Here is a 24931-nt window from a genome sequence, read left to right as displayed (position 1 = left end):
AGCCTCGTTGGAACCACAGGAACAGGGGACTGAGTCTCCTCCTCCAGCCCCAGAACTGCCCCAGCAACACGGGCTCCAGCCCTTCCACACACAGCACTTTGTGTCCAGCCCTTCACAGGCCACATGAGCCTGCTTGTCAGCCACAGGCACGTGAACCAGCCTCTGTGACCCACAGCCACCACTTAGTCTCTGTTTGTGACCCCCCCAATTCACGACTTAGTCTCTGTGACCCAGATTCATGACTTAGTCTGTTTGTGAGCCCCCTCAACTCCCGACTTAGTCTCTGTTTGTGAGCTCTGTGATTCCCGACTTAGTCTCTTTTTGGTGAGCCCCACAATGTACAACTTAATCTCTGCACCCCAGATTCATCACTTAGTCTGTTTGTGAGCCCCCTCAATTCCCGACTTAGTCTCTGTTTGTGAGCTCTGTGATTCCCGACTTAGTCTCTTTTTTGTGAGCCCCCCCAATTCACAACTTAGTCTCTGTGACCCAGATTCATGACTTAGTCTCTGTTTGTGACCCCAGTTCACGAGTTCCTCTCTGGTTTGTGAGCCCAGCAATTCACAACTTAGTCTCTGTTTGGGACCCAGATTCACCATTTAGTCTCTTTGCTGTGGGCCCCACAATTCACGACTTAGTCTCTGTGAACCCAGTTCAGAACTTAGTCTCCGTTTGAGAGCTCTCCAGTTCCTGACTTAGTCTCTTTGTGGTGAGCCCCCCAACGCACAACGTAATCTCTGAGCCCCAGATTCATGACTTAGTCTCTGTGACTCAAATTAGGACTTAGTCTGTTTGTGACCCCCCCCAATTCACAACTTAGTCTCTGTTTGTGACCCCAGTTCACGATTTCCTCTCTGTTTGTGAACCCCCCAATTCACGACTTAGTCTCTGGTTTGTGAGCCCCACAACTCATAATTTTAGTCTCTGTTTGGGACCCAAATTCACGACTTAGTCTCTTTTCTGTGAGCCCCCCAATTCACAGCTTAGTCTCTGTCCCTGAGCCCTCCCTCTGGCCAAACGCACCCGCTGTCCAGCCCCACCTGCCGGACTCGGGCTCTGTTCCTCCCCACGGGCAGGACGGGCTCTCCCTTCGCTGGAGGTGCCGGGGCACAGCTCAGCCTCCCCCCGGGCGCTGAGCCCCAACCCACCCGCCTCGGGCTCTGCTTCCCAGCCGGGCTGAGCCCCCAGCAGCCCCAGCCGCTCTCAGGCCCTGGAGACGTGGGACTGGGGCTCTGAGCCCCCAGCCCGGCCCGGGGAGCCCGGCTTTGGGCTGCCCCACCCCTCGCCTCTGCCCCTGCACCCCCACGGAGCTCCTGTCCCTCGGCAGCCCCCGCAGCTCCTTCTCCATCTCACAGCCCAGCTGCGGAGCCCCCGAAGCACCCCAACAGCCCCAACCCCGCGTGTGGTGTCGGGGCCGGGCCGGGAGCCCCGGCGGTGTCGGGCGGTGCTTGAGAACTGGCTGGGGGGACCCGCGGAGCGGGCCCGGCCCCGTGTGGCCGCGGGCGGCTCGGGCGGGGACGGGGGGCGCCGGGCTCCGGCCCTCCGGGCTTTATTCCCCCCCGGCGCCCCGAGCCCCGCGGCTGCGGCTGCTGCTCCGCGGAGCCGCCCGGGCACCGGCTGCCCTTGCCCACCCGCCTCCGCCCCGAGAGCCCCCGCTGCTGCCGCTCCCCGGGCCGGTCGGGCCTCTCACCTGGGGCGGGCGGACTCGGCCCCTCCGCCGCTCCGAGCTCCCGCCGAACGGCCGGGCCGCTCCCCCCGCCCGCGGTGCCGCCGCTGCCCCCGGGGCCGCAACCACGACCGCAGCACTAACCCGCTCGCCTCGGAGCCGCGAACACAATGACACGGGGACGGCGGCCGCCAGGGGACTCAACTCCTCGGCCCCGCCCCGCGCAGGCGTCCTGGGCCCCGCCCCAACCGGGGGAGGAGGCTCCGCTGGGGCGGAGCTGGGGGCGCAGGGGCGTGGCCAGAGGGGTCCGGCACCTTGTCCGCGGGGTCCCGGCGCCCGCCCGCCCAGCACCGACAAACCCCGGCGGCGGGGGGGGCACCGACCGACCCCGCGAGCCCGGCGCGCCGGCCCCCGCGGGCTTGTGTGTCTCCCCGAGAAGGGAGAGAGTCCCCGCGGGCAGGGCTGGCCGGCCGTCCCTCCCCGCTGGCTTCGGGGCGTCCCTGCCCCGCTGTTCCCGGCGGGGTCCCGCTGTGCCCCGCTCCTCTCCGGGGGGTCCCGCTGTCGCCCCGCTCCAGCGCTCAGGACAACACGAAGCCGCAGCGGGCAGAGCCCCCGCCGTCCCCGCTGTCCCTCCTCACGTTCCCCGCCCAGCCGAGGGTCCGTCAGCTCCCGGCTCTGCCGCAGCCCGGGTTCCCCATCCGACCCGCTCATTCCCAGATCACCGGCGCCGGGACGGGTCCCTGTTCCCGGGAGGAGTCCCCCCGCGCTGCCTGACCCGTCCCCCCGTGTCCTGCCCCAGGGCTGTTTGTGCTGGAGCACCACAGCCTGCCCCACGCCAGGTCGGCTTTCCTGACCCCGGAGCAGCTGGGAGGGATCCAGTTCGACCTGCAGCTGCTGTGGAGCGCTCAGACCTTCGACTCGCCCTCCCAGCTCTGGAGAGCGACCAGCTCCTACAACAGGTGAGGCCGGCGGGTTCAGCTTCTGAAGCGATTGTGTGCGTGTAATTAACCGAACCCAGAACATCCCTCTGGCCCTTGGAGCAGCCGCGGGCACAGCAGTTGTGTGGCTGCTCGGGAACCGGCCCGCGTTACAGACTGGAGACAAAAACCCGTCGGTTGCATTGTACATGCGCTTTTCTAGTTAAGCCGGGGCAGGTGGACACCGGCGGTGATGACGTGTTCAAGGTTGTTTTGCCGTCAGCGAGTTAAAAGCGGGATTTTGCGTCCACAATTTAATCAGTAGCGCTGTGCTTGGCGGAGGTCGGTGTGTTAAGATGTAGGAAAGTGTGGTTCACTTTCTAAAATAATTCCTTTTTGGTATAAGTTCATCCCGTGACTGTTTCTTCCTTCAGTCCCGCTGCTCGCACAGAGGCTCAAATTAAACCCGGGGGTCACGTTTGCCCGTCCCGCATCTGCTGGAGCGGACGGATGTTTCTGGGAGGGTCGGGTCCTGCTGTGAATTCGGTCTGGCCCGCTCACCCCAGGTAGCAGACGGTGGTGTCGGGCAAACGTGTCACACGGGTGCCGGCTCGGGGTGTCATTGGTGACCGCGGCGTCTCCCGTCTGCCCCAGGAAGGACTACTCCGGCGAGCACAGCATCTCTTCTAGAAGAGGCGCACTGCCGGACCGCATCCTCACTAACAGGGAGGGGCTGGATGAAGCGGTAAAGGTTGAGGGCTGCCTTGGCTGCAGCGCCCATGAGATGGTGGAGTTCAGGATCTCGTGTGGCCGGAGCAGGACAGAAGCAGAATTGCAACCCTGGATTTCAGCAAGGCAAACTTTGGCCTTTTCAGGCAATCGCTGGGGGAAATCCCAGGGGCAAGTCTGCTTGAAGGTAAAGGGGCCCAAGATAGTTGGTTAGTGTTCAGGGACTGTTTCTACCGGGCGCAAGATGCGAGCGTCCCGACACGTAGGAAGCCAAGGAAGGGAGCCAGGAGCCCTGCGTGGCTAAACAGGAACTGCTGGGTAAGCTCAAGTGGAAGAGAAGAGTTTCTAGATCATGGAAGGAGGGGCTGGCCACTTGGGGAGAACGTCAGGCTGTTGTCAGAGGGCGTAGGGAGGCAACTAGGAAAGCTGAGGCCTCCTTAGAATTACACCTGGCGAGAGGGGTCAAGGACAACAGGAAGAGCTTTTTCCAATGGGTAGCAGATAAAACTGACAGCAGAGGCAATGTAGGCCCACTGAGGAACGGGGTGGGTGCCCTGGTGACAGAAGATCCAGAGAAGGCAGAGTTACTGAATGCTTCTCTGTCTCTGCCTGCCCTGCCGGCGGCTGTCCTGAGGATCCCGCACCGCTGAGGCCCCAGAGGAGGGCAGGACAGTGGAGCAGTCTGCCTGGTTGATGAGGACCGGCTTAGGGAGCAGCTGGCAGTCTGGACATCCATAAATCCAGGGGTCCGGACGGGATGCACCCGCGGGTGCTGAGGGAGCTGCCTGAGGCCATTGCTGGACCGCTCTCCATCATCTTTGCCGAGTCTTGGGAAGCGGGAGAGGTGCCTGAGGGCTGGAGGAAAGCAAATGTCACTCCAGTCTTCAGAAAGGGCAAGAAGGAGGACCCGGGTGACTCCAGACCGGTCAGCCTCACCTCCATCCCTGGGAAACTGATGGAACGACTTGTCCCTCCTTGAGGGAGTGCGGTCTGGATGAGCGGGCGGTGAGGTGGACTGGGAACTGGCTGAAGGGAAGAAGCCAGAGAGTCGTGGTCAATGGGGCAGAGTCCAGCTGAAGCCTGTATCCAGTGCAGTGCCTCAGGGGCAGTGCTGGGGCCGGGACTGTTCAATATATTCATCAATGATTTGGACGAGGGAACAGAGTGACTGTCAGCAAGTTTGCTGATGACACCGAGCCGGGAGCAGTGGTGACACTGGAAGCTGTGCTGCCATCAGAGACCTGGACAGGCTGGAGAGCTGGGCAGGGAAAAATGTAATGAAATATAACAAGTGCGAGTGTAGAGTCTTGAATGTGGGCAGGAACAACCCCAGGTTCAAGTGTTAAGTTGGGGAATGACCTATTAGAGAGCAGCGTAGGGGAAAGGGACCTGGGGGTCCTGGGGACAGCAGGGTGACCATGAGCCAGCACTGGGCCCTTGTGGCCAGGAAGGCCAATGGTACCTGGGGTGGGTTAGAAGGGGGTGGTCAGTAGGTCAGAGAGGTTCTCCTGCCCCTCTGCTCTGCCCTGGGGAGACCACACCTGGAATATTGTGCCCAGCTGTGGCCCCTCAGTTCCAGCAGGACAGGGAACTGCTGGAGAGAGTCCAGCGCAGCCACCAAGATGCTGGAGGGAGTGGAGCATCTCCCGTGTGAGGAAAGGCTGAGGGAGCTGGGGCTCTGGAGCTGGACAAGAGGACACTGAGGGGGGACTCATTCATGGGGATCAATATGGAAAGGGGGAGTGTCAGGAGGATGGAGCCAGGCTCTTCTGGTGACAACCAGTGACAGGACAAGGGACAATGGGTGCAAACTGGAACACAGGAGGTTCCAGTTAAATTTGAGAAGAAACTTGTTCCTGGTGAGGGTGGCAGAGCCTGGCCCAGGCTGCCCAGGGGGTTGTGGAGTCTCCTTCTGTGCAGACATTCCAACCCGCCTGGACACCTTCCTGTGTAACCTCATCTGGGTGTTCCTGCTCCATGGGGGGATTGCACTGGGTGAGCTTTCCAGGGCCCTTCCAGTCCCTGACACTCTGGGATGCTGTGACTCTTGATCCCCTGCACCGTGCAGCCCACGCAGGCCTGGGCAGAGCCCGGCGACAAGCCCCTGCCCTGCACGGCCCACGCTCCCGAGCGGTAAGGACTCGCCACCGTCCCGGCAGGACGGTCCCAGCCCGCTCGGGGGGTTTGTGGTCCCGTGTGACGGCGGTGACGGCAGCGGGAAGGGGCGGGGGCTGAGCGCCACGGCCCACGGGCGGCTGGACCAGCGGCGCTGAAGCAGAGGGAGCGGAGGGAAAGCAGCGCGGGCACTCGGGGCGCGGGCAGCCCCAACCTCTCCCTTTGCCTCTTTCTGTGCCCGTGTCAGGTTCTTGATCCCCATCGCCTTCCAGCAGACAAACCGCCCGGTTCCTGTCGTCTGCTCCCTGAACACGGAGTTCCAGCTCTGCAACAACGAGAAGGTGTTTCTGATGGATGCCACCAAACCCGGAATGTCCCTGGCAGAAATGGATTACAAAGGGGCTTTTTCAAAGGGTGGGAGTTCCGTATTGTTCCTTGTTACCTGTTCCCCTCGTACCCGACGTCTCTGTCTCCCCAGCATCCTCGCCTGCGAGAGAGAGGGCTGAACCCAGCCTGGGCTTTGCCTCTTTTCCAGCCCTGGGATAGCGTGACCAGGGACAATGAACGTGCTCTGCACGGCGTTCTGCCGCCTGCACACGCAAACCCAGCCCTGCAGAACCAGAACCGCGCGTGGCTCGCTGCATTTGGCTCTCCCGAGGCTCCTCTTGTTCATTCCGTTCTGTTGTTTTCTGGAGAATTTAACCCGACCGTGTTTCTCCCGCCCTCCTCAGGGCAAATCCTTTACGGCCGCGTGCTCTGGAACCCCGGACAGAACCTGAACGCCGCCTACGAGCTGCAGCTGGAAAAGGTCTATCTGTGCACGGGCAAGGACGGGCACGTGCCTTTCTTCGACCCGACCGGCACCGTCTATAACGAGGGGCCCCGGTACGGCTGCATCCAGCCCAACAAGCACCTGAAGCACCGATTCCTGCTCTTGGTAAGCGTTCCGCTGCCCACAGAACCACCGTGTCGAGCGTTGCGAGGCTCTGGCAGGATTTTATATCCCGATTTCCCCAGACGGGCCGTATTTGTCCCCCAGTGGACTGTGTCTGTTGTACCGTAAATGAACAGCGGAGCCAGGTACCAAACAAACTCTAGCACGGGAAAGAGAGGTGAGGAATTTATTGTGGTGATGAAGGTGGTTTGTTCTTTGAAAGCAGTCGGGAAAGGAGCTCCTTAGCACCACTTTATGAACGTTCCTGAGTTGATTACTGCAGTTGCCAAAGACAGATGAGAAGGCTGAACACCCCACTTGGTGATGACCCCCATTGCGGGGGCTCCCAAACCACCCCGAGCTGCTCTGTTGGTGTTTGCAGGAGCCAGTGAAGGGGCAGCGGCTGAACGGGGGAGTCAAAGCGCAGAACGCTCTGCAGGACCGGACGGAAGTTTAACGCAGCACCTGCTTTGTGTTGGTGAGAAACGCCTTTCATGAATTGTGAAAAAAATAGACGACTTTATAAAAAGGTAAGAAAAGTTGTGCTGTTGTTTTTATGCTCTGGGGGAGGGCGGAGCGGCTCCGGCAGCGACCCCAGGGCTTTGGGAGCTCTCAGCAGCCCCGGGAAACCCCCGTTTAACACCCGGGAAGCGGCGCTTGCTGCAGAAAATGCGGCAGAAGCGTCCAGAAAGCCCAAGTGCAGCGCTGGGGCTGGGGGCTCGGGGCTGGGAGGTTCGTTTTGGGGCGGGGGCGGCAGCGCCAGTGGTTGTCCCAGGAGGGGGAGAGTGAAGCGGGAGCACGAACCGGGGCTGCCCGGGGGTCGCTCCCGTGTGAGTCCCCCGTGTGACAGTCCCGGCCCCGCTGTCCCTGCCCCGGCTGCGGTGCCGCCGAACGGACACGAGATGGCGCTGCGCTCTGCAGGGCCGCGCGGTGTCCGCCAGGCGGCGCCATCCCGGGCTGGGGGGGGGCGGGACCGAGTGAGAGGGGCGGAACCGAGAGAAGAGGGGGCGTGGCCAACCCGCTCGGCCGCGCCCCGAGCGCAGCTGAGCCCGCCGCGGGGACGCGGTGGCCGGTTCTCATTGGGTCGGTGCTGGTGCCGCGTTTGTTCGGTGCGTTCCCCTGTGTGTCTGGTTGGTGTTGGTGCCTCGGTTGTTTCACGGCAGCGCAGCCGAGCCCGCAGCGAGGACGTGCTGGACACGGACGGGGCGTGAAGGTGCGTGGGGCCGGGGGGCGGCTGAGCCTGGGGGGAGGGGACACCCCCGGTTGGGGGGCGGCTGCTGAGCCTGAACTCGTCCCCTCTCTCCGCAGGAGCTCCAGGTGCCTGCGGGCAGGTCCCGGACAGAGGCAGCGGCGGGCAAGGGTTAAAACCTACAATGGCCTCAATAAAGGGGTGGTGGAAAGTGGCCGCATGTCGCCGTGGTCCTTACGGGTCCCTCTCGTCCCCAGCCCGGGGCGGGGGGGTCAGGCCGAGCCGTGCCCTGAGCTCCCCCGGCCCATCCCACACCAGCGACTGTTCCCAGACACCTTGCCCCCCCCTCCCCGATGCGGGGACCCGGGTTCTCGCCGCCAGGTGAATGGGACACGGGAAGGTGTCACCGGTACCGGGGGCTGCGGTGCCGCCCACTGCGCTCTGCAGTGCCGCGCTGTGTCCGCCAGGCGGCGCCACTGTGCGGGAGAGAGGGGCGGGGCCGAGAGGGGCGGGGCCAAGCCGCGCCCGGACCAGCGGTCACGTGACGGGGCGGCCCCCGAGGCTTCAAAAGCTCCCCCGGGCCGGCGGGGGGCGCCGCTCCGGCGGGCGCACGCGCAGAGGCGGGAGGGGGGCCGGCGGGAGCGGGTGCCGGTGCGGGCTCTGCCGGGCCCGGGGCAGCTGCTGCCGGGGGAGCTGGCTTCCACTCGGCGGGGGCCGCGGGGCGGCTCTGGGCCCTGCGCGGAGCCGGGCTCGGACCGGAGCCCCTTTGGTCCCGGCGCCGGGCGAGGAGCCCGTACAGCCCCGAGGCGGCGAGGACGTGCCCGGTGAGTGTCCCGGGGGCTCGGGGAGCGGGTCTGTGCTCGGGGCTTCGCCCCTCGTCCTGCTGCAGGCCGGGGAGGGCGGTCCCGTCCCCCGGCAGGGCTCCCCCGGGGCTGGAGGCTGCTGGGGGTGCAGGGGGGGCCCCGCGGTTCTGAGCCGGGGCCGGGCCGGGCTGGGGGGGGTTGGGGTGTTGGCGCTGGGGGGTCCGGCCAGAGCCGCTGGCCCCGCTGGGCTGGTGGGGCCGGGGGGTTTGGCCGCGGGGGTTTCTGCTCCGGCTCGGCCTGGGGGGCCGCGGTGTGTCCCCGTTTGTGGGGTTCTGCACCCGTTCTGTCCTTAGGGGGGCTGTGCTTTGGGGGTCTGCACCTTTGGTTTTTGGTTTGTGCCTCTTTTGTTGCTGGATTGTGCACCCATTGTGTCTGGGTTTCTGCACCTGTTGTGTTGGAGTTGGTTCAGCTGTTGCTTTCTGGTTTCTGCACCTGTTGGTTTTGTTGCCCCCATATTAGTTGGTGTGTGCACCTGTTCTATTGGGAGTGACCCCTTTTTATTGGGCTTGTGCCTGTGCCTCTGTTATTGGGTGTGTACCCCACTTTATTTGCTGTGCACCGTTTATTATTCCCTTTGTGTTTGTGCCTTTTGTGTTTCACATGAAGGTGAGTTCTGGTTCCAGTTTCTCTCTCTGGTTTCTTTCAGCTCCAGCTCCAGCCTGTGCAGCTTCAAGCCTGTTTGCGGTTCCAGCTCCTCTGCAGCTGCTTCTGGTTCCAGTTGTTCTGCAGCTCCAGCTCCAGTTCAGCTCATTTCAGCTTGTGCTTGTTCCATTGAGCTTGGCCTTGGGCCAGATCGTAAATCAATCACTGTCACAAGCTGCCTAGGAATATGACACATGAATAAATATGAACCAATTATCTAATAACCAGTCCAGTGGTTGAACAGTCCTTGAATAAAAAAGGGGGGAAAACCACTTTTCGCGCCAGAAACTAAGTCGAACACCTGAAACGGCCTGGTGCATGCCGGCGTCCGAGCGTTTGGGGGCCAGGGCGTCCGGACCCCCCCCCTCCGGAGGGGGTCCCCCTGCCTGGCCCCCCCCCTACTCCTCCCCAACCTCCCACTTGTGCCCACCCCCCTCCCTGGCCCCCCCCCCCCCCCACTCCTCCCCAACCTCCCACTTGTGCCCACCCCCCTCCCTGGCCCCCCCCCCCCCCCCAGCCTCCCACTTGTGCCCACCCCCCTCCCCCTGCCCAGCGCCCCACCAGCCCCTGCCCAAGGGGCCAACCCGGCCCCTGGGTTTGAGCCCAGGAACAGCGACTGGGTCTCTGTTCCTGAGCCCAAAGCCCAGGCCTCGGCCCCAGGAGCCCCTTTCCCAGCCCCGAGAACGCAGCTCAGGCTCCGTTCTCAGGGCTGGGAAATGCCCGGGTGCCTCGGGGCTGCTGAACCCCAGCACCGGGCCTCGGGGCTCCAGTTGCACAAGCACCCGCGGACCCCACAGCCCCAGCGAACCCAACCCCGCGTGTGGTGTCGGGAGCCCCGGCGGTGTCGGGCGGTGCTTGAGAACTGGCTGGGGGGACCCGCGGAGCGGGCCCGGCCCCGTGTGGCCGCGGGCGGCTCGGGCGGGGACGGGGGGCGCCGGGCTCCGGCCCTCCGGGCTTTATTCCCCCCCGGCGCCCCGAGCCCCGCGGCTGCGGCTGCTGCTCCGCGGAGCCGCCCGGGCACCGGCTGCCCTTGCCCACCCGCCTCACCCTCCGCCCCGAGAGCCCCCGGGGCCGCGGCCCCTTCCCCGCTGCCCGGCCCCGCGCTCCCAGCCCCGACCCCCGGCGCGGCCGCGCCCGGGCCGAGCTCCCCGCACCTCACCTGGGCCCCGCCGGGAGAGCCCGGACCGGCCGCTGCCGCCCCCGCACGCACCGAGAAACCGGAACCGACGCCGCCGCGCGCCTTAAATACCCCAGGCCCCGCCCCTCACACCTGCGCTGGGCCCGCCCCGCGCATGCGCCACCAGGCCCCGCCCCTCACACCTGCGCTGGCCCCGCCCCGCCCAGGTGCGCTGCATTTCCGGCCCGCCCCGCGCAGGCGCCGCCTCTTCTTCCGGCAGAGCCGCGGCGGCTCCGCTCCAGGCGGACGCTGGTAACGGACCGGGCGCTCCGGGGGAACCAGCGAGCGGGACGCGGCGCTGCAGCCCCGGCCCGGGGGCGGTGAGCTTGGGCTGAGCTGGAACCGGGGACGGGGCTCGCGGGAACCGGGGCTGCGGCCCTGCCGGGACCGCTGTCGGCCCGGGAGTCCCGGCCCCGGTGTCCGCCGCTTCCCGGGCGGCCGGGGCCGGAGGGTTCCGCTCCCCCGAGCTCCCGGAGCCCCGAGTCCGGCCTCCCCGGCCCCGTCCCGGCGGGCAGGAGCAGCAGCAGCAGCGCTGGAACCGAGCCGGGAGCTGCCGGAGCTCCGGAGCTCAAGTCCCGCGTTCCCCCGCGGCTGCTGCCGGGCCGGGCTGGCGGGGACACCCCGGGAAGGCTGGAGCCCCCGGCGGCCCCGGGGCTGCCCCGGCACCGTCTGCCCGGACCCGCCGCGCAGCTCGGGGCCCCCGAACACCGACCGGGAAGGGGAAGTGAAGGGACGTCTGGACTCTCACAGCCCTTCGGGCCCTGCCCCGAGGGGGCTGCACCCGCCCCGGACACACCGGGGGGCTCCGGGCTGAGCCCGCAACAAAACCGGCCAAATGAGCCGCGTTTCAAGCCCCCAAAACACAGGGCTTGGTGTCTGCCCCATCAGTGGCCACATGAGCCTCGTTGGAACCACAGGAACAGGGGACTGAGCCTCCTCCTCCAGCCCCAGAACTGCCCCAGCAACACGGGCTCCAGCCCTTCCACACACAGCACTTTGTGTCCAGCCCTTCACAGGCCACATGAGCCTGCTTGTCAGCCACAGGCACGTGAACCAGCCTCTGTGACCCACAGCCACCACTTAGTCTCTGTTTGTGAGCCCCCCAATTCACGACTTAGTCTCTGTGACCCAGATTCATGACTTAGTCTGTTTGTGAGCCCCCTCAATTCCTGACTTAGTCTCTGTTTGTGAGCCCCCTCAACTCCTGACTTAGTCTCTGTTTGTGAGCTCTGTGATTCCCGACTTAGTCTCTTTTTGGTGAGCCCCACAATGTACAACTTAATCTCTGCACCCCAGATTCATCACTTAGTCTGTTTGTGAGCCCCCTAAATTCCCGACTTAGTCTCTGTTTGTGACCCCCCCAATTCACGACTTAGTCTCTGTTTGTGAGCTCTGTGATTCCCGACTTAGTCTCTTTTTTGTGAGCCCCCCCAATTCACAACTTAGTCTCTGTGACCCAGATTCACAACTTAGTCTCTGTGACCCAGATTCATGACTTAGTCTCTGTTTGTGACCCCAGTTCACGAGTTCCTCTCTGGTTTGTGAGCCCAGCAATTCACAACTTAGTCTCTGTTTGGGACCCAGATTCACCATTTAGTCTCTTTGCTGTGGGCCCCACAATTCACGACTTAGTCTCTGTGAACCCAGTTCAGAACTTAGTCTCCGTTTGAGAGCTCTCCAGTTCCTGACTTAGTCTCTTTGTGGTGAGCCCCCCAACGCACAACGTAATCTCTGAGCCCCAGATTCATGACTTAGTCTCTGTGACTCAAATTAGGACTTAGTCTGTTTGTGACCCCCCCCAATTCACAACTTAGTCTCTGTTTGTGACCCCAGTTCACGATTTCCTCTCTGTTTGTGACCCCCCCAATTCACGACTTAGTCTCTGGTTTGTGAGCCCCACAACTCATAATTTTAGTCTCTGTTTGGGACCCAAATTCACGACTTAGTCTCTTTTCTGTGAGCCCCCCAATTCACAGCTTAGTCTCTGTCCCTGAGCCCTCCCTCTGGCCAAACGCACCCGCTGTCCAGCCCCAACTGCAGGACTCGGGCTCTGTTCCTCCCCACGGGCAGGACGGGCTCTCCCTTCGCTGGAGGTGCCGGGGCACAGCTCAGCCTCCCCCCGGGCGCTGAGCCCCAACCCACCCGCCTCGGGCTCTGCTTCCCAGCCGGGCTGAGCCCCCAGCAGCCCCAGCCGCTCTCAGGCCCTGGAGACGTGGGACTGGGGCTCTGAGCCCCCAGCCCGGCCCGGGGAGCCCGGCTTTGGGCTGCCCCACCCCTCGCCTCTGCCCCTGCACCCCCACGGAGCTCCTGTCCCTCGGCAGCCCCCGCAGCTCCTTCTCCATCTCACAGCCCAGCTGCGGAGCCCCCGAAGCACCCCAACAGCCCCAACCCCGCGTGTGGTGTCGGGGCCGGGCCGGGAGCCCCGGCGGTGTCGGGCGGTGCTTGAGAACTGGCTGGGGGGACCCGCGGAGCGGGCCCGGCCCCGTGTGGCCGCGGGCGGCTCGGGCGGGGACGGGGGGCGCCGGGCTCCGGCCCTCCGGGCTTTATTCCCCCCCGGCGCCCCGAGCCCCGCGGCTGCGGCTGCTGCTCCGCGGAGCCGCCCGGGCACCGGCTGCCCTTGCCCACCCGCCTCCGCCCCGAGAGCCCCCGCTGCTGCCGCTCCCCGGGCCGGTCGGGCCTCTCACCTGCGGCGGGCGGACTCGGCCCCTCCGCCGCTCCGAGCTCCCGCCGAACGGCCGGGCCGCTCCCCCCGCCCGCGGTGCCGCCGCTGCCCCCGGGGCCGCAACCACGACCGCAGCACTAACCCGCTCGCCTCGGAGCCGCGAACACAATGACACGGGGACGGCGGCCGCCAGGGGACTCAACTCCTCGGCCCCGCCCCGCGCAGGCGTCCTGGGCCCCGCCCCAACCGGGGGAGGAGGCTCCGCTGGGGCGGAGCTGGGGGCGCAGGGGCGTGGCCAGAGGGGTCCGGCACCTTGTCCGCGGGGTCCCGGCGCCCGCCCGCCCAGCACCGACAAACCCCGGCGGCGGGGGGGGCACCGACCGACCCCGCGAGCCCGGCGCGCCGGCCCCCGCGGGCTTGTGTGTCTCCCCGAGAAGGGAGAGAGTCCCCGCGGGCAGGGCTGGCCGGCCGTCCCTCCCCGCTGGCTTCGGGGCGTCCCTGCCCCGCTGTTCCCGGCGGGGTCCCGCTGTGCCCCGCTCCTCTCCGGGGGGTCCCGCTGTCGCCCCGCTCCAGCGCTCAGGACAACACGAAGCCGGAGCGGGCAGAGCCCCCGGCCGTCCCCGCTGTCCCTCCTCACGTTCCCCGCCCAGCCGAGGGTCCGTCAGCTCCCGGCTCTGCCGCAGCCCGGGTTCCCCATCCGACCCGCTCATTCCCGGATCACCGGCGCCGGGACGGGTCCCTGTTCGCGGGAGGAGTCCCCCCGCGCTGCCTGACCCGTCCCCCCGTGTCCTGCCCCAGGGCTGTTTGTGCTGGAGCACCACAGCCTGCCCCACGCCAGGTCGGCTTTCCTGACCCCGGAGCAGCTGGGAGGGATCCAGTTCGACCTGCAGCTGCTGTGGAGCGCTCAGACCTTCGACTCGCCCTCCCAGCTCTGGAGAGCGACCAGCTCCTACAACAGGTGAGGCCGGCGGGTTCAGCTTCTGAAGCGATTGTGTGCGTGTAATTAACCGAACCCAGAACATCCCTCTGGCCCTTGGAGCAGCCGCGGGCACAGCAGTTGTGTGGCTGCTCGGGAACCGGCCCGCGTTACAGACTGGGAGACAAAAACCCGTCGGTTGCATTGTACATGCGCTTTTCTAGTTAAGCCGGGGTAGGTGGACACCGGCGGTGATGACGTGTTCAAGGTTGTTTTGCCGTCAGCGAGTTAAAAGCGGGATTTTGCGTCCACAATTTAATCAGTAGCGCTGTGCTTGGCGGAGGTCGGTGTGTTAAGCTGTAGGAAAGTGTGGTTCACTTTCTAAAATAATTCCTTTTTGGTATAAGTTCATCCCGTGACTGTTTCTTCCTTCAGTCCCGCTGCTCGCACAGAGGCTCAAATTAAACCCGGGGGTCACGTTTGCCCGTCCCGCATCTGCTGGAGCGGACGGATGTTTCTGGGAGGGTCGGGTCCTGCTGTGAATTCGGTCTGGCCCGCTCACCCCAGGTAGCAGACGGTGGTGTCGGGCAAACGCGTCACACGGGTGCCGGCTCGGGGTGTCGTTGGTGACCGCGGCGTCTCCCGTCTGCCCCAGGAAGGACTACTCCGGCGAGCACAGCATCTCTTCTAGAAGAGGCGCACTGCCAGACCGCATCCTCACTAACAGGGAGGGGCTGGATGAAGCGGTAAAGGTTGAGGGCTGCCTTGGCTGCAGCGCCCATGAGATGGTGGAGTTCAGGATCTCGTGTGGCCGGAGCAGGACAGAAGCAGAATTGCAACCCTGGATTTCAGCAAGGCAAACTTTGGCCTTTTCAGGCAATCGCTGGGGGAAATCCCAGGGGCAAGTCTGCTTGAAGGTAAAGGGGCCCAAGATAGTTGGTTAGTGTTCAGGGACTGTTTCTACCGGGCGCAAGATGCGAGCGTCCCGACACGTAGGAAGCCAAGGAAGGGAGCCAGGAGCCCTGCGTGGCTAAACAGGAACTGCTGGGTAAGCTCAAGTGGAAGAGAAGAGTTTCTAGATCATGGAAGGAGGGGCTGGCCACTTGGGGAGAACGTCAGGCTGTTGTCAGAGGGCGTAGGGAGGCAACTAGGAAAGCTGAGGCCTCCTTAGAATTACACCTGGCGAGAGGGGTCAAGGACAACAGGAAGAGCTTTTTCCAATGGGTAGCAGATAAAACTGACAGCAGAGGCAATGTAGGCCCACTGAGGAACGGGGTGGGTGCCCTGGTGACAGAAGATCCAGAGAAGGCAGAGTTACTGAATGCTTCTCTGTCTCTGCCTGCCCTGCCGGCGGCTGTCCTGAGGATCCCGCACCGCTGAGGCCCCAGAGGAGGGCAGGACAGTGGAGCAGTCTGCCTGGTTGATGAGGACCGGCTTAGGGAGCAGCTGGCAGTCATGCATAAATCCAGAGGTCCGGACGGGATGCACCCGCGGGTGCTGAGGGAGCTGCCTGAGGCCATTGCTGGACCGCTCTCCATCATCTTTGCCGAGTCTTGGGAAGCGGGAGAGGTGCCTGAGGGCTGGAGGAAAGCAAATGTCACTCCAGTCTTCAGAAAGGGCAAGAAGGAGGACCCGGGTGACTCCAGACCGGTCAGCCTCACCTCCATCCCTGGGAAACTGATGGAACGACTTGTCCCTCCTTGAGGGAGTGCGGTCTGGATGAGCGGGCGGTGAGGTGGACTGGGAACTGGCTGAAGGGAAGAAGCCAGAGAGTCGTGGTCAATGGGGCAGAGTCCAGCTGAAGCCTGTATCCAGTGCAGTGCCTCAGGGGGCAGTGCTGGGGCCGGGACTGTTCAATATATTCATCAATGATTTGGACGAGGGAACAGAGTGACTGTCAGCAAGTTTGCTGATGACACCGAGCCGGGAGCAGTGGTGACACTGGAAGCTGTGCTGCCATCAGAGACCTGGACAGGCTGGAGAGCTGGGCAGGGAAAAATGTAATGAAATATAACAAGTGCGAGTGTAGAGTCTTGAATGTGGGCAGGAACAACCCCAGGTTCAAGTGTTAAGTTGGGGAATGACCTATTAGAGAGCAGCGTAGGGGAAAGGGACCTGGGGGTCCTGGGGACAGCAGGGTGACCATGAGCCAGCACTGGGCCCTTGTGACCAGGAAGCCGATGGTACCTGGGGTGGGTTAGAAGGGGGTGGTCAGTAGGTCAGAGAGGTTCTCTAGGTCAGAGAGGTTCTCCTGCCCCTCTGCTCTGCCCTGGGGAGACCACACCTGGATTATTGTGCCCAGCTGTGGCCCCTCAGTCCAGCAGGACAGGGAACTGCTGGAGAGAGTCCAGCGCAGCCACCAAGATGCTGGAGGGAGTGAGCATCTCCCGTGTGAGAAAGGCTGAGGGAGCTGGGGCTCTGGAGCTGGACAAGAGGACACTGAGGGGGGACTCATTCATGGGGATCAATATGGAAAGGGGGAGTGTCAGGAGGATGGAGCCAGGCTCTTCTGGTGACAACCAGTGACAGGACAAGGGACAATGGGTGCAAACTGGAACACAGGAGGTTCCAGTTAAATTTGAGAAGAAACTTGTTCCTGGTGAGGGTGGCAGAGCCTGGCCCAGGCTGCCCAGGGGGTTGTGGAGTCTCCTTCTGTGCAGACATTCCAACCCGCCTGGACACCTTCCTGTGTAACCTCATCTGGGTGTTCCTGCTCCATGGGGGGATTGCACTGGGTGAGCTTCCAGGGCCCTTCCAGTCCCTGACACTCTGGGATGCTGTGACTCTTGATCCCCTGCACCGTGCAGCCCACGCAGGCCTGGGCAGAGCCCGGCGACAAGCCCCTGCCCTGCACGGCCCACGCTCCTGAGCGGTAAGGACTCGCCACCGTCCGGCAGGACGGTCCCAGCCCGCTCGGGGTGTTGTGGTCCCGTGTGACGGCGGTGACGGCAGCGGGAAGGGGCGGGGGCTGAGCGCCACGGCCCACGGGCGGCTGGACCAGCGGCGCTGAAGCAGAGGGAGCGGAGGGAAAGCAGCGCGGGCACTCGGGGCGCGGGCAGCCCCAACCTCTCCCTTTGCCTCTTTCTGTGCCCGTGTCAGGTTCTTGATCCCCATCGCCTTCCAGCAGACAAACCGCCCCGGTTCCTGTCGTCTGCTCCCTGAACACGGAGTTCCAGCTCTGCAACAACGAGAAGGTGTTTCTGATGGATGCCACCAAACCCGGAATGTCCCTGGCAGAAATGGATTACAAAGGGGCTTTTTCAAAGGGTGGGAGTTCCGTATTGTTCCTTGTTACCTGTTCCCCTCGTACCCGACGTCTCTGTCTCCCCAGCATCCTCGCCTGCGAGAGAGAGGGCTGAACCCAGCCTGGGCTTTGCCTCTTTTCCAGCCCTGGGATAGCGTGACCAGGACAATGAACGTGCTCTGCACGGCGTTCTGCCGCCTGCACACGCAAACCCAGCCCTGCAGAACCAGAACCGCGCGTGGCTCGCTGCATTTGGCTCTCCGAGGCTCCTCTTGTTCATTCCGTTCTGTTGTTTTCTGGAGAATTTAACCCGACCGTGTTTCTCCCGCCTCCTCAGGGCAAATCCTTTACGGCCGCGTGCTCTGGAACCCCGGACAGAACCTGAACGCCGCCTACGAGCTGCAGCTGGAAAAGGTCTATCTGTGCACGGGCAAGGACGGGCACGTGCCTTTCTTCGACCCGACCGGCACCGTCTATAACGAGGGGCCCCGGTACGGCTGCATCCAGCCCAACAAGCACCTGAAGCACCGATTCCTGCTCTTGGTAAGCGTTCCGCTGCCCACAGAACCACCGTGTCGAGCGTTGCGAGGCTCTGGCAGGATTTTATATCCCGATTTCCCCAGACGGGCCGTATTTGTCCCCCAGTGGACTGTGTCTGTTGTACCGTAAATGAACAGCGGAGCCAGGTACCAAACAAACTCTAGCACGGGAAAGAGAGGTGAGGAATTTATTGTGGTGATGAAGGTGGTTTTGTTCTTTGAAGCAGTCGGGAAAGGAGCTCCTTAGCACCAGTTTATGAACGTTCCTGAGTTGATTACTGCAGTTGCAAAGACAGATGAGAAGGCTGAACACCCCACTTGGTGATGACCCCCATTGCGGGGGCTCCCAAACCACCCGAGCTGCTCTGTTGGTGTTTGCAGGAGCCAGTGAAGGGCAGCGGCTGAACGGGGGAGTCAAAGCGCAGAACGCTCTGCAGGACGGACGGAAGTTAACGCAGCACCTGCTTTGTGTTGGTGAGAAACGCCTTTCATGAATTGTGAAAAAAATAGACGACTTTATAAAAAGGTAAGAAAAGTTGTGCTGTTGTTTTTATGCTCTGGGGAGGGCGGAGCGGCTCCGGCAGCGACCCCAGGGCTTTGGGAGCTCTCAGCAGCCCCGGGAAACCCCCGTTTAACACCCGGGACGCGGCGCTTTCTGCAGAAAATGCGGCAGAAGCGTCCAGAAAGCCCAAGTGCAGCGCTGGGGCTGGGGGCTCGGGGCTGGGAGGTTCGTTTTGGGGCGGGGGCGGCAGCGCCAGTGGTTGTCCCAGGAGGGGGAGAGTGAAGCGGGAGCACGAACCGGGGCTGCCCGGGGGTCGCTCCCGTGTGAGTCCCCCGTGTGACAGTCCCGGCCCCGCTGTCCCTGCCCCGGCTGCGGTGCCGCCGAACGGACACGAGATGGCGCTGCGCTCTGCAGGGCCGCGCGGTGTCCGCCAGGCGGCGCCATCCCGGGCTGGGGGGGGGGCGGGACCGAGTGAGAGGGGCGGAACCGAGAGAAGAGGGGGCGTGGCCAACCCGCTCGGCCGCGCCCCGAGCGCAGCTGAGCCCGCCGCGGGGACGCGGTGGCGGTTCTCATTGGGTCGGTGCTGGTGCCGCGTTTGTTCGGTGCGTTCCCCTGTGTGTCTGGTTGGTGTTGGTGCCTCGGTTGTTTCACGGCAGCGCAGCCGAGCCCGCAGCGAGGACGTGCTGGACACGGACGGGCGTGAAGGTGCGTGGGGCCGGGGGGCGGCTGAGCCTGGGGGAGGGGACACCCCCGGTTGGGGGGCGGCTGCTGAGCCTGAACTCGTCCCCTCTCTCCGCAGGAGCTCCAGGTGCCTGCGGGCAGGTCCGGACAGAGGCAGCGGCGGGCAAGGGTTAAAACCTACAATGGCCTCAATAAAGGGTGGTGGAAAGTGGCCGCATGTCGCCGTGGTCCTTACGGGTCCCTCTCGTCCCCCAGCCCGGGGCGGGGGGGTCAGGCCGAGCCGTGCCCTGAGCTCCCCCGGCCATCCCACACCAGCGACTGTTCCCAGACACCTTGCCCCCCCCTCCCCGATGCGGGGACCCGGGTTCTCGCCGCCAGGTGAATGGGACACGGGAAGGTGTCACCGGTACCGGGGGCTGCGGTGCCGCCCACTGCGCTCTGCAGTGCCGCGCTGTGTCCGCCAGGCGGCGCCACTGTGCGGGAGAGAGGGGCGGGGCCGAGAGGGGCGGGGCCAAGCCGCGCCCGGACCAGCGGTCACGTGACGGGCGGCCCCCGAGGCTTCAAAAGCTCCCCGGGCCGGCGGGGGGCGCCGCTCCGGCGGGCGCACGCGCAGAGGCGGGAGGGGGGCCGGCGGGAGCGGGTGCCGGTGCGGGCTCTGCCGGGCCCGGGGCAGCTGCTGCCGGGGGAGCTGGCTTCCACTCGGCGGGGGCCGCGGGGCGGCTCTGGGCCCTGCGCGGAGCCGGGCTCGGACCGGAGCCCCTTTGGTCCCGACGGCCCCGAGGCGGCGAGGACGTGCCCGGTGAGTGTCCCGGGGGCTCGGGGAGCGGGTCTGTGCTCGGGGCTTCGCCCCTCGTCCTGCTGCAGGCCGGGGAGGGCGGTCCCGTCCCCCGGCAGGGCTCCCCGGGGCTGGAGGCTGCTGGGGGTGCAGGGGGGGCCCCGCGGTTCTGAGCCGGGCCGGGCGGGCTGGGGGGGGTTGGGGTGTTGGCGCTGGGGGGGTCCGGCCAGAGCCGCTGGCCCCGCTGGGCTGGTGGGGCCGGGGGGTTTGGCCGCGGGGGTTTCTGCTCCGGCTCGGCCTGGGGGGCCGCGTGTGTCCCCGTTTGTGGGGTTCTGCAACCCGTTCTGTCCTTAGGGGGGCTGTGCTTTGGGGGTCTGCACCTTTGGTTTTTGGTTTGTGCCTCTTTTGTTGCTGGATTGTGCACCCATTGTGTCTGGGTTTCTGCACCTGTTGTGTTGGAGTTGGTTCAGCTGTTGCTTTCTGGTTTCTGCACCTGTTGGTTTTGTTGCCCCCATATTAGTTGGTGTGTGCACCTGTTCTATTGGGAGTGACCCCTTTTTATTGGGCTTGTGCCTGTGCCTCTGTTATTGGGTGTGTACCCCACTTTATTTGCTGTGCACCGTTTATTATTCCCTTTGTGTTTGTGCCTTTTGTGTTTCACATGAAGGTGAGTTCTGGTTCCAGTTTCTCTCTCTGGTTTCTTTCAGCTCCAGCTCCAGCCTGTGCAGCTTCAAGCCTGTTTGCGGTTCCAGCTCCCTCTGCAGCTGCTTCTGGTTCCAGTTGTTCTGCAGCTCCAGCTCCAGTTCAGCTCATTTCAGCTTGTGCTTGTTCCATTGAGCTTGGCCTTGGGCCAGATCGTAAATCAATCACTGTCACAAGCTGCCTAGGAATATGACACATGAATAAATATGAACCAATTATCTAATAACAGTCCAGTGGTTGAACAGTCCTTGAATAAAAAAAGGGGGGAAAACCACTTTTCGCGCCAGAAACTAAGTCGAACACCTGAAACGGCCTGGTGCATGCCGGCGTCGAGCGTTTGGGGGCCAGGGCGTCCGGACCCCCCCCTCCGGAGGGGGTCCCCCTGCCTGGCCCCCCCCCTACTCCTCCCCAACCTCCCACTTGTGCCCACCCCCCTCCCTGGCCCCCCCCCCCTCCCCCCCTCAACCTCCCACTTGTGCCCACCCCCCCTCCCTGGCCCCCCCCCCCCCCCAGCCTCCCACTTGTGCCCACCCCCCCTCCCCCTGCCCAGCGCCCCACCAGCCCCTGCCCAAGGGGCCAACCCGGCCCCTGGTTTGAGCCCAGGAACAGCGACTGGGTCTCTGTTCCTGAGCCCAAAGCCCAGGCCTCGGCCCCAGGAGCCCCTTTCCCAGCCCCGAGAACGCAGCTCAGGCTCCGTTCTCAGGGCTGGGAAATGCCCCGGGTGCCTCGGGGCTGCTGAACCCCAGCACCGGGCCTCGGGGCTCCAGTTGCACAAGCACCCGCGGACCCCACAGCCCCAGCGAAACCCAACCCCGCGTGTGGTGTCGGGAGCCCCGGCGGTGTCGGGCGGTGCTTGAGAACTGGCTGGGGGGACCCGCGGAGCGGGCCCGGCCCCGTGTGGCCGCGGGCGGCTCGGGCGGGGACGGGGGGCGCCGGCTCCGGCCCTCCGGGCTTTATTCCCCCCGGCGCCCCCGAGCCCCGCGGCTGCGGCTGCTGCTCCGCGGAGCCGCCCGGGCACCGGCTGCCCTTGCCCACCCGCCTCACCCTCCGCCCCGAGAGCCCCCGGGGCCGCGGCCCCTTCCCCGCTGCCCGGCCCCGCGCTCCCAGCCCCGACCCCCGGCGCGGCCGCGCCCGGGCCGAGCTCCCCGCACCTCACCTGGGCCCCGCCGGGAGAGCCCGGACCGGCCGCTGCCGCCCCCGCACGCACCGAGAAACCGGAACCGACGCCGCCGCGCGCCTTAAATACCCCAGGCCCCGCCCCTCACACCTGCGCTGGGCCCGCCCCCCGCGCATGCGCCACCAGGCCCCGCCCCTCACACCTGCGCTGGCCCCGCCCCGCCCAGGTGCGCTGCATTTCCGGCCCGCCCCGCGCAGGCGCCGCCTCTTCTTCCGGCAGAGCCGCGGCGGCTCCGCTCCAGGCGGACGCTGGTAACGGACCGGGCGCTCCGGGGGAACCAGCGAGCGGGACGCGGCGCTGCAGCCCCGGCCCGGGGGCGGTGAGCTTGGGCTGAGCTGGAACCGGGGACGGGGCTCGCGGGAACCGGGGCTGCGGCCCTGCCGGGACCGCTGTCGGCCCGGGAGTCCCGGCCCCGGTGTCCGCCGCTTCCCGGGCGGCCGGGGCCGGAGGGTTCCGCTCCCCCGAGCTCCCGGAGCCCCGAGTCCGGCCTCCCCGGCCCCGTCCCGGCGGGCAGGAGCAGCAGCAGCAGCGCTGGAACCGAGCCGGGAGCTGCCGGAGCTCCGGAGCTCAAGTCCCGCGTTCCCCCGCGGCTGCTGCCGGGCCGGGCTGGCGGGGACACCCGGGAAGGCTGGAGCCCCCGGCGGCCCCGGGGCTGCCCCGGCACCGTCTGGCCCGGACCCGCCGCGCAGCTCGGGGCCCCCGAACACCGACCGGAAGGGGGAAGTGAAGGGACGTCTGGACTCTCACAGCCCTTCGGGCCCTGCCCCGAGGGGGCTGCACCCGCCCCGGACACACCGGGGGCTCCGGGCTGAGCCCGCAACAAAACCGGCCAAATGAGCCGCGTTTCAAGCCCCCAAAACACAGGGCTTGGTGTCTGCCCCATCAGTGGCCACATGAGCCTCGTTGAACCACAGGAACAGGGGACTGAGCCTCCTCCTCCAGCCCCAGAACTGCCCCAGCAACACGGGCTCCAGCCCTTCCACACACAGCACTTTGTGTCCAGCCCTTCACAGGCCACATGAGCCTGCTTGTCAGCCACAGGCACGTGAACCAGCCTCTGTGACCCACAGCCACCACTTAGTCCTCTGTTTGTGAGCCCCCCAATTCACGACTTAGTCTCTGTGACCCAGATTCATGACTTAGTCTGTTTGTGAGCCCCCTCAATTCCTGACTTAGTCTCTGTTTGTGAGCCCCCTCAACTCCTGACTTAGTCTCTGTTTGTGAGCTCTGTGATTCCCGACTTAGTCTCTTTTTGGTGAGCCCCACAATGTACAACTTAATCTCTGCACCCCAGATTCATCACTTAGTCTGTTTGTGAGCCCCCTAAATTCCCGACTTAGTCTCTGTTTGTGACCCCCCCAATTCACGACTTAGTCTCTGTTTGTGAGCTCTGTGATTCCCGACTTAGTCTCTTTTTTGTGAGCCCCCCCAATTCACAACTTAGTCTCTGTGACCCAGATTCACAACTTAGTCTCTGTGACCCAGATTCATGACTTAGTCTCTGTTTGTGACCCCAGTTCACGAGTTCCTCTCTGGTTTGTGAGCCCAGCAATTCACAACTTAGTCTCTGTTTGGGACCCAGATTCACCATTTAGTCTCTTTGCTGTGGGCCCCACAATTCACGACTTAGTCTCTGTGAACCCAGTTCAGAACTTAGTCTCCGTTTGAGAGCTCTCCAGTTCCTGACTTAGTCCTCTTTGTGGTGAGCCCCCCAACGCACAACGTAATCTCTGAGCCCCAGATTCATGACTTAGGTCTCTGTGACTCAAATTAGGACTTAGTCTGTTTGTGACCCCCCCCAATTCACAACTTAGTCTCTGTTTGTGACCCCAGTTCACGATTTCCTCTCTGTTTGTGAGCCCCCCCAATTCACGACTTAGTCTCTGGTTTGTGAGCCCCAAACTCATAATTTTAGTCCTCTGTTTGGGACCCAAATTCACGACTTAGTCTCTTTTCTGTGAGCCCCCAATTCACAGCTTAGTCTCTGTCCCTGAGCCCTCCCTCTGGCCAAACGCACCCGCTGTCCAGCCCCAACTGCAGACTCGGGCTCTGTTCCTCCCCACGGGCAGGACGGGCTCTCCCTTCGCTGGAGGTGCCGGGGCACAGCTCAGCCTCCCCCCGGGCGCTGAGCCCCAACCCACCCGCCTCGGGCTCTGCTTCCCAGCCGGGCTGAGCCCCCAGCAGCCCCAGCCGCTCTCAGGCCCTGGAGACGTGGGACTGGGGCTCTGAGCCCCCAGCCCGGCCCGGGGAGCCCGGCTTTGGGCTGCCCCACCCCTCGCCTCTGCCCCTGCACCCCCACGGAGCTCCTGTCCCTCGGCAGCCCCCGCAGCTCCTTCTCCATCTCACAGCCCAGCTGCGGAGCCCCCGAAGCACCCCAACAGCCCCAACCCCGCGTGTGGTGTCGGGGCCGGGCCGGGAGCCCCGGCGGTGTCGGGCGGTGCTTGAGAACTGGCTGGGGGGACCCGCGGAGCGGGCCCGGCCCCGTGTGGCCGCGGGCGGCTCGGGCGGGGACGGGGGGCGCCGGGCTCCGGCCCTCCGGGCTTTATTCCCCCCCGGCGCCCCGAGCCCCGCGGCTGCGGCTGCTGCTCCGCGGAGCCGCCCGGGCACCGGCTGCCCTTGCCCACCCGCCTCCGCCCCGAGAGCCCCCGCTGCTGCCGCTCCCCGGGCCGGTCGGGCCTCTCACCTGCGGCGGGCGGACTCGGCCCCTCCGCCGCTCCGAGCTCCCGCCGAACGGCCGGGCCGCTCCCCCCGCCCGCGGTGCCGCCGCTGCCCCCGGGGCCGCAACCACGACCGCAGCACTAACCCGCTCGCCTCGGAGCCGCGAACACAATGACACGGGGACGGCGGCCGCCAGGGGACTCAACTCCTCGGCCCCGCCCCGCGCAGGCGTCCTGGGCCCCGCCCCAACCGGGGGAGGAGGCTCCGCTGGGGCGGAGCTGGGGGCGCAGGGGCGTGGCCAGAGGGGTCCGGCACCTTGTCCGCGGGGTCCCGGCGCCCGCCCGCCCAGCACCGACAAACCCCGGCGGCGGGGGGGGCACCGACCGACCCCGCGAGCCCGGCGCGCCGGCCCCCGCGGGCTTGTGTGTCTCCCCGAGAAGGGAGAGAGTCCCCGCGGGCAGGGCTGGCCGGCCGTCCCTCCCCGCTGGCTTCGGGGCGTCCCTGCCCCGCTGTTCCCGGCGGGGTCCCGCTGTGCCCCGCTCCTCTCCGGGGGGTCCCGCTGTCGCCCCGCTCCAGCGCTCAGGACAACACGAAGCCGCAGCGGGCAGAGCCCCCGCCGTCCCCGCTGTCCCTCCTCACGTTCCCCGCCCAGCCGAGGGTCCGTCAGCTCCCGGCTCTGCCGCAGCCCGGGTTCCCCATCCGACCCGCTCATTCCCAGATCACCGGCGCCGGGACGGGTCCCTGTTCCCGGGAGGAGTCCCCCCGCGCTGCCTGACCCGTCCCCCCGTGTCCTGCCCCAGGGCTGTTTGTGCTGGAGCACCACAGCCTGCCCCACGCCAGGTC

The 24931-nt window shown here is 65.2% G+C and overlaps 1 protein-coding gene and 4 long non-coding RNA genes across 11 annotated transcripts; 3 read left to right on the top strand and 2 right to left on the bottom strand.

Moving 5' to 3' along the window:
• Window positions 1-1694: 1694 nt before the first annotated feature.
• LOC135579433 (extracellular matrix organizing protein FRAS1-like) lies at window positions 1695-9279 on the top strand. 7 transcript variants are annotated; one of them, XR_010472512.1, is made up of 4 exons: window positions 1695-2625; window positions 5675-6364; window positions 6744-6891; window positions 9060-9279. XR_010472512.1 is itself a non-coding variant. In XM_065062534.1 (4 exons), exons 2-4 carry the CDS (start codon window positions 5778-5780, stop codon window positions 6523-6525), a joined length of 351 nt encoding a protein of 116 aa, XP_064918606.1. In that variant the 5' UTR covers window positions 1901-2625; window positions 5675-5777; the 3' UTR covers window positions 6526-6885. The 7 variants fall into 7 exon arrangements, 3 of the variants coding, with proteins under 3 accessions (XP_064918605.1, XP_064918606.1, XP_064918607.1); XM_065062534.1 differs by lacking the exon at window positions 9060-9279 and having other exon boundaries at window positions 1901-2625; window positions 5675-5841; window positions 6159-6364; window positions 6445-6885; XM_065062535.1 differs by lacking the exons at window positions 1695-2625; window positions 9060-9279 and adding an exon at window positions 5195-5445 and having other exon boundaries at window positions 5675-5841; window positions 6159-6364; window positions 6445-6885.
• LOC135579434 (uncharacterized) lies at window positions 8957-13070 on the bottom strand. Its single transcript, XR_010472516.1, has 2 exons — window positions 12917-13070; window positions 8957-9234 (listed from the first exon to the last, which is right to left on the bottom strand). It is a non-coding gene; the product is annotated as an uncharacterized LOC135579434 (long non-coding RNA).
• Window positions 13071-13189: 119 nt separating this feature from the next.
• Window positions 13190-17796, top strand: LOC135579437 (uncharacterized). Its single transcript, XR_010472519.1, has 3 exons — window positions 13190-13852; window positions 16910-17077; window positions 17392-17796. It is a non-coding gene; the product is annotated as an uncharacterized LOC135579437 (long non-coding RNA).
• Window positions 17797-19070: 1274 nt separating this feature from the next.
• Window positions 19071-20479, top strand: LOC135579430 (uncharacterized). The gene is made up of 2 exons (XR_010472508.1): window positions 19071-19575; window positions 20259-20479. It is a non-coding gene; the product is annotated as an uncharacterized LOC135579430 (long non-coding RNA).
• Window positions 20156-24310, bottom strand: LOC135579427 (uncharacterized). The gene is made up of 2 exons (XR_010472494.1): window positions 24114-24310; window positions 20156-20434 (listed from the first exon to the last, which is right to left on the bottom strand). It is a non-coding gene; the product is annotated as an uncharacterized LOC135579427 (long non-coding RNA).
• Window positions 24311-24931: the final 621 nt, after the last annotated feature.

Source organism: Columba livia, chromosome 4 (genome assembly GCF_036013475.1).
Source record: "Columba livia isolate bColLiv1 breed racing homer chromosome 4, bColLiv1.pat.W.v2, whole genome shotgun sequence".
NCBI lineage: Eukaryota > Metazoa > Chordata > Aves > Columbiformes > Columbidae > Columba > Columba livia.
The sequence above is the reverse complement of the archived record's forward strand: the minus strand, read 5'-3'. Positions and strand labels throughout refer to the sequence as shown.

Excerpts from the sequence above, each read along its gene's own strand:
- LOC135579433 (XM_065062533.1), top strand. The coding sequence starts at position 1,837 with ATGACACGGGGACGGCGGCCGCCAGGGGACTCAACTCCTCGGCCCCGC. Across the intron at positions 2,626-5,674 it reads GCGACCAGCTCCTACAACAG|GTTCTTGATCCCCATCGCCT; the intron begins GTGAGGCCGGCG and ends TGCCCGTGTCAG. Across the intron at positions 6,365-6,444 it reads AGCACCGATTCCTGCTCTTG|ACGGGCCGTATTTGTCCCCC; the intron begins GTAAGCGTTCCG and ends CGATTTCCCCAG.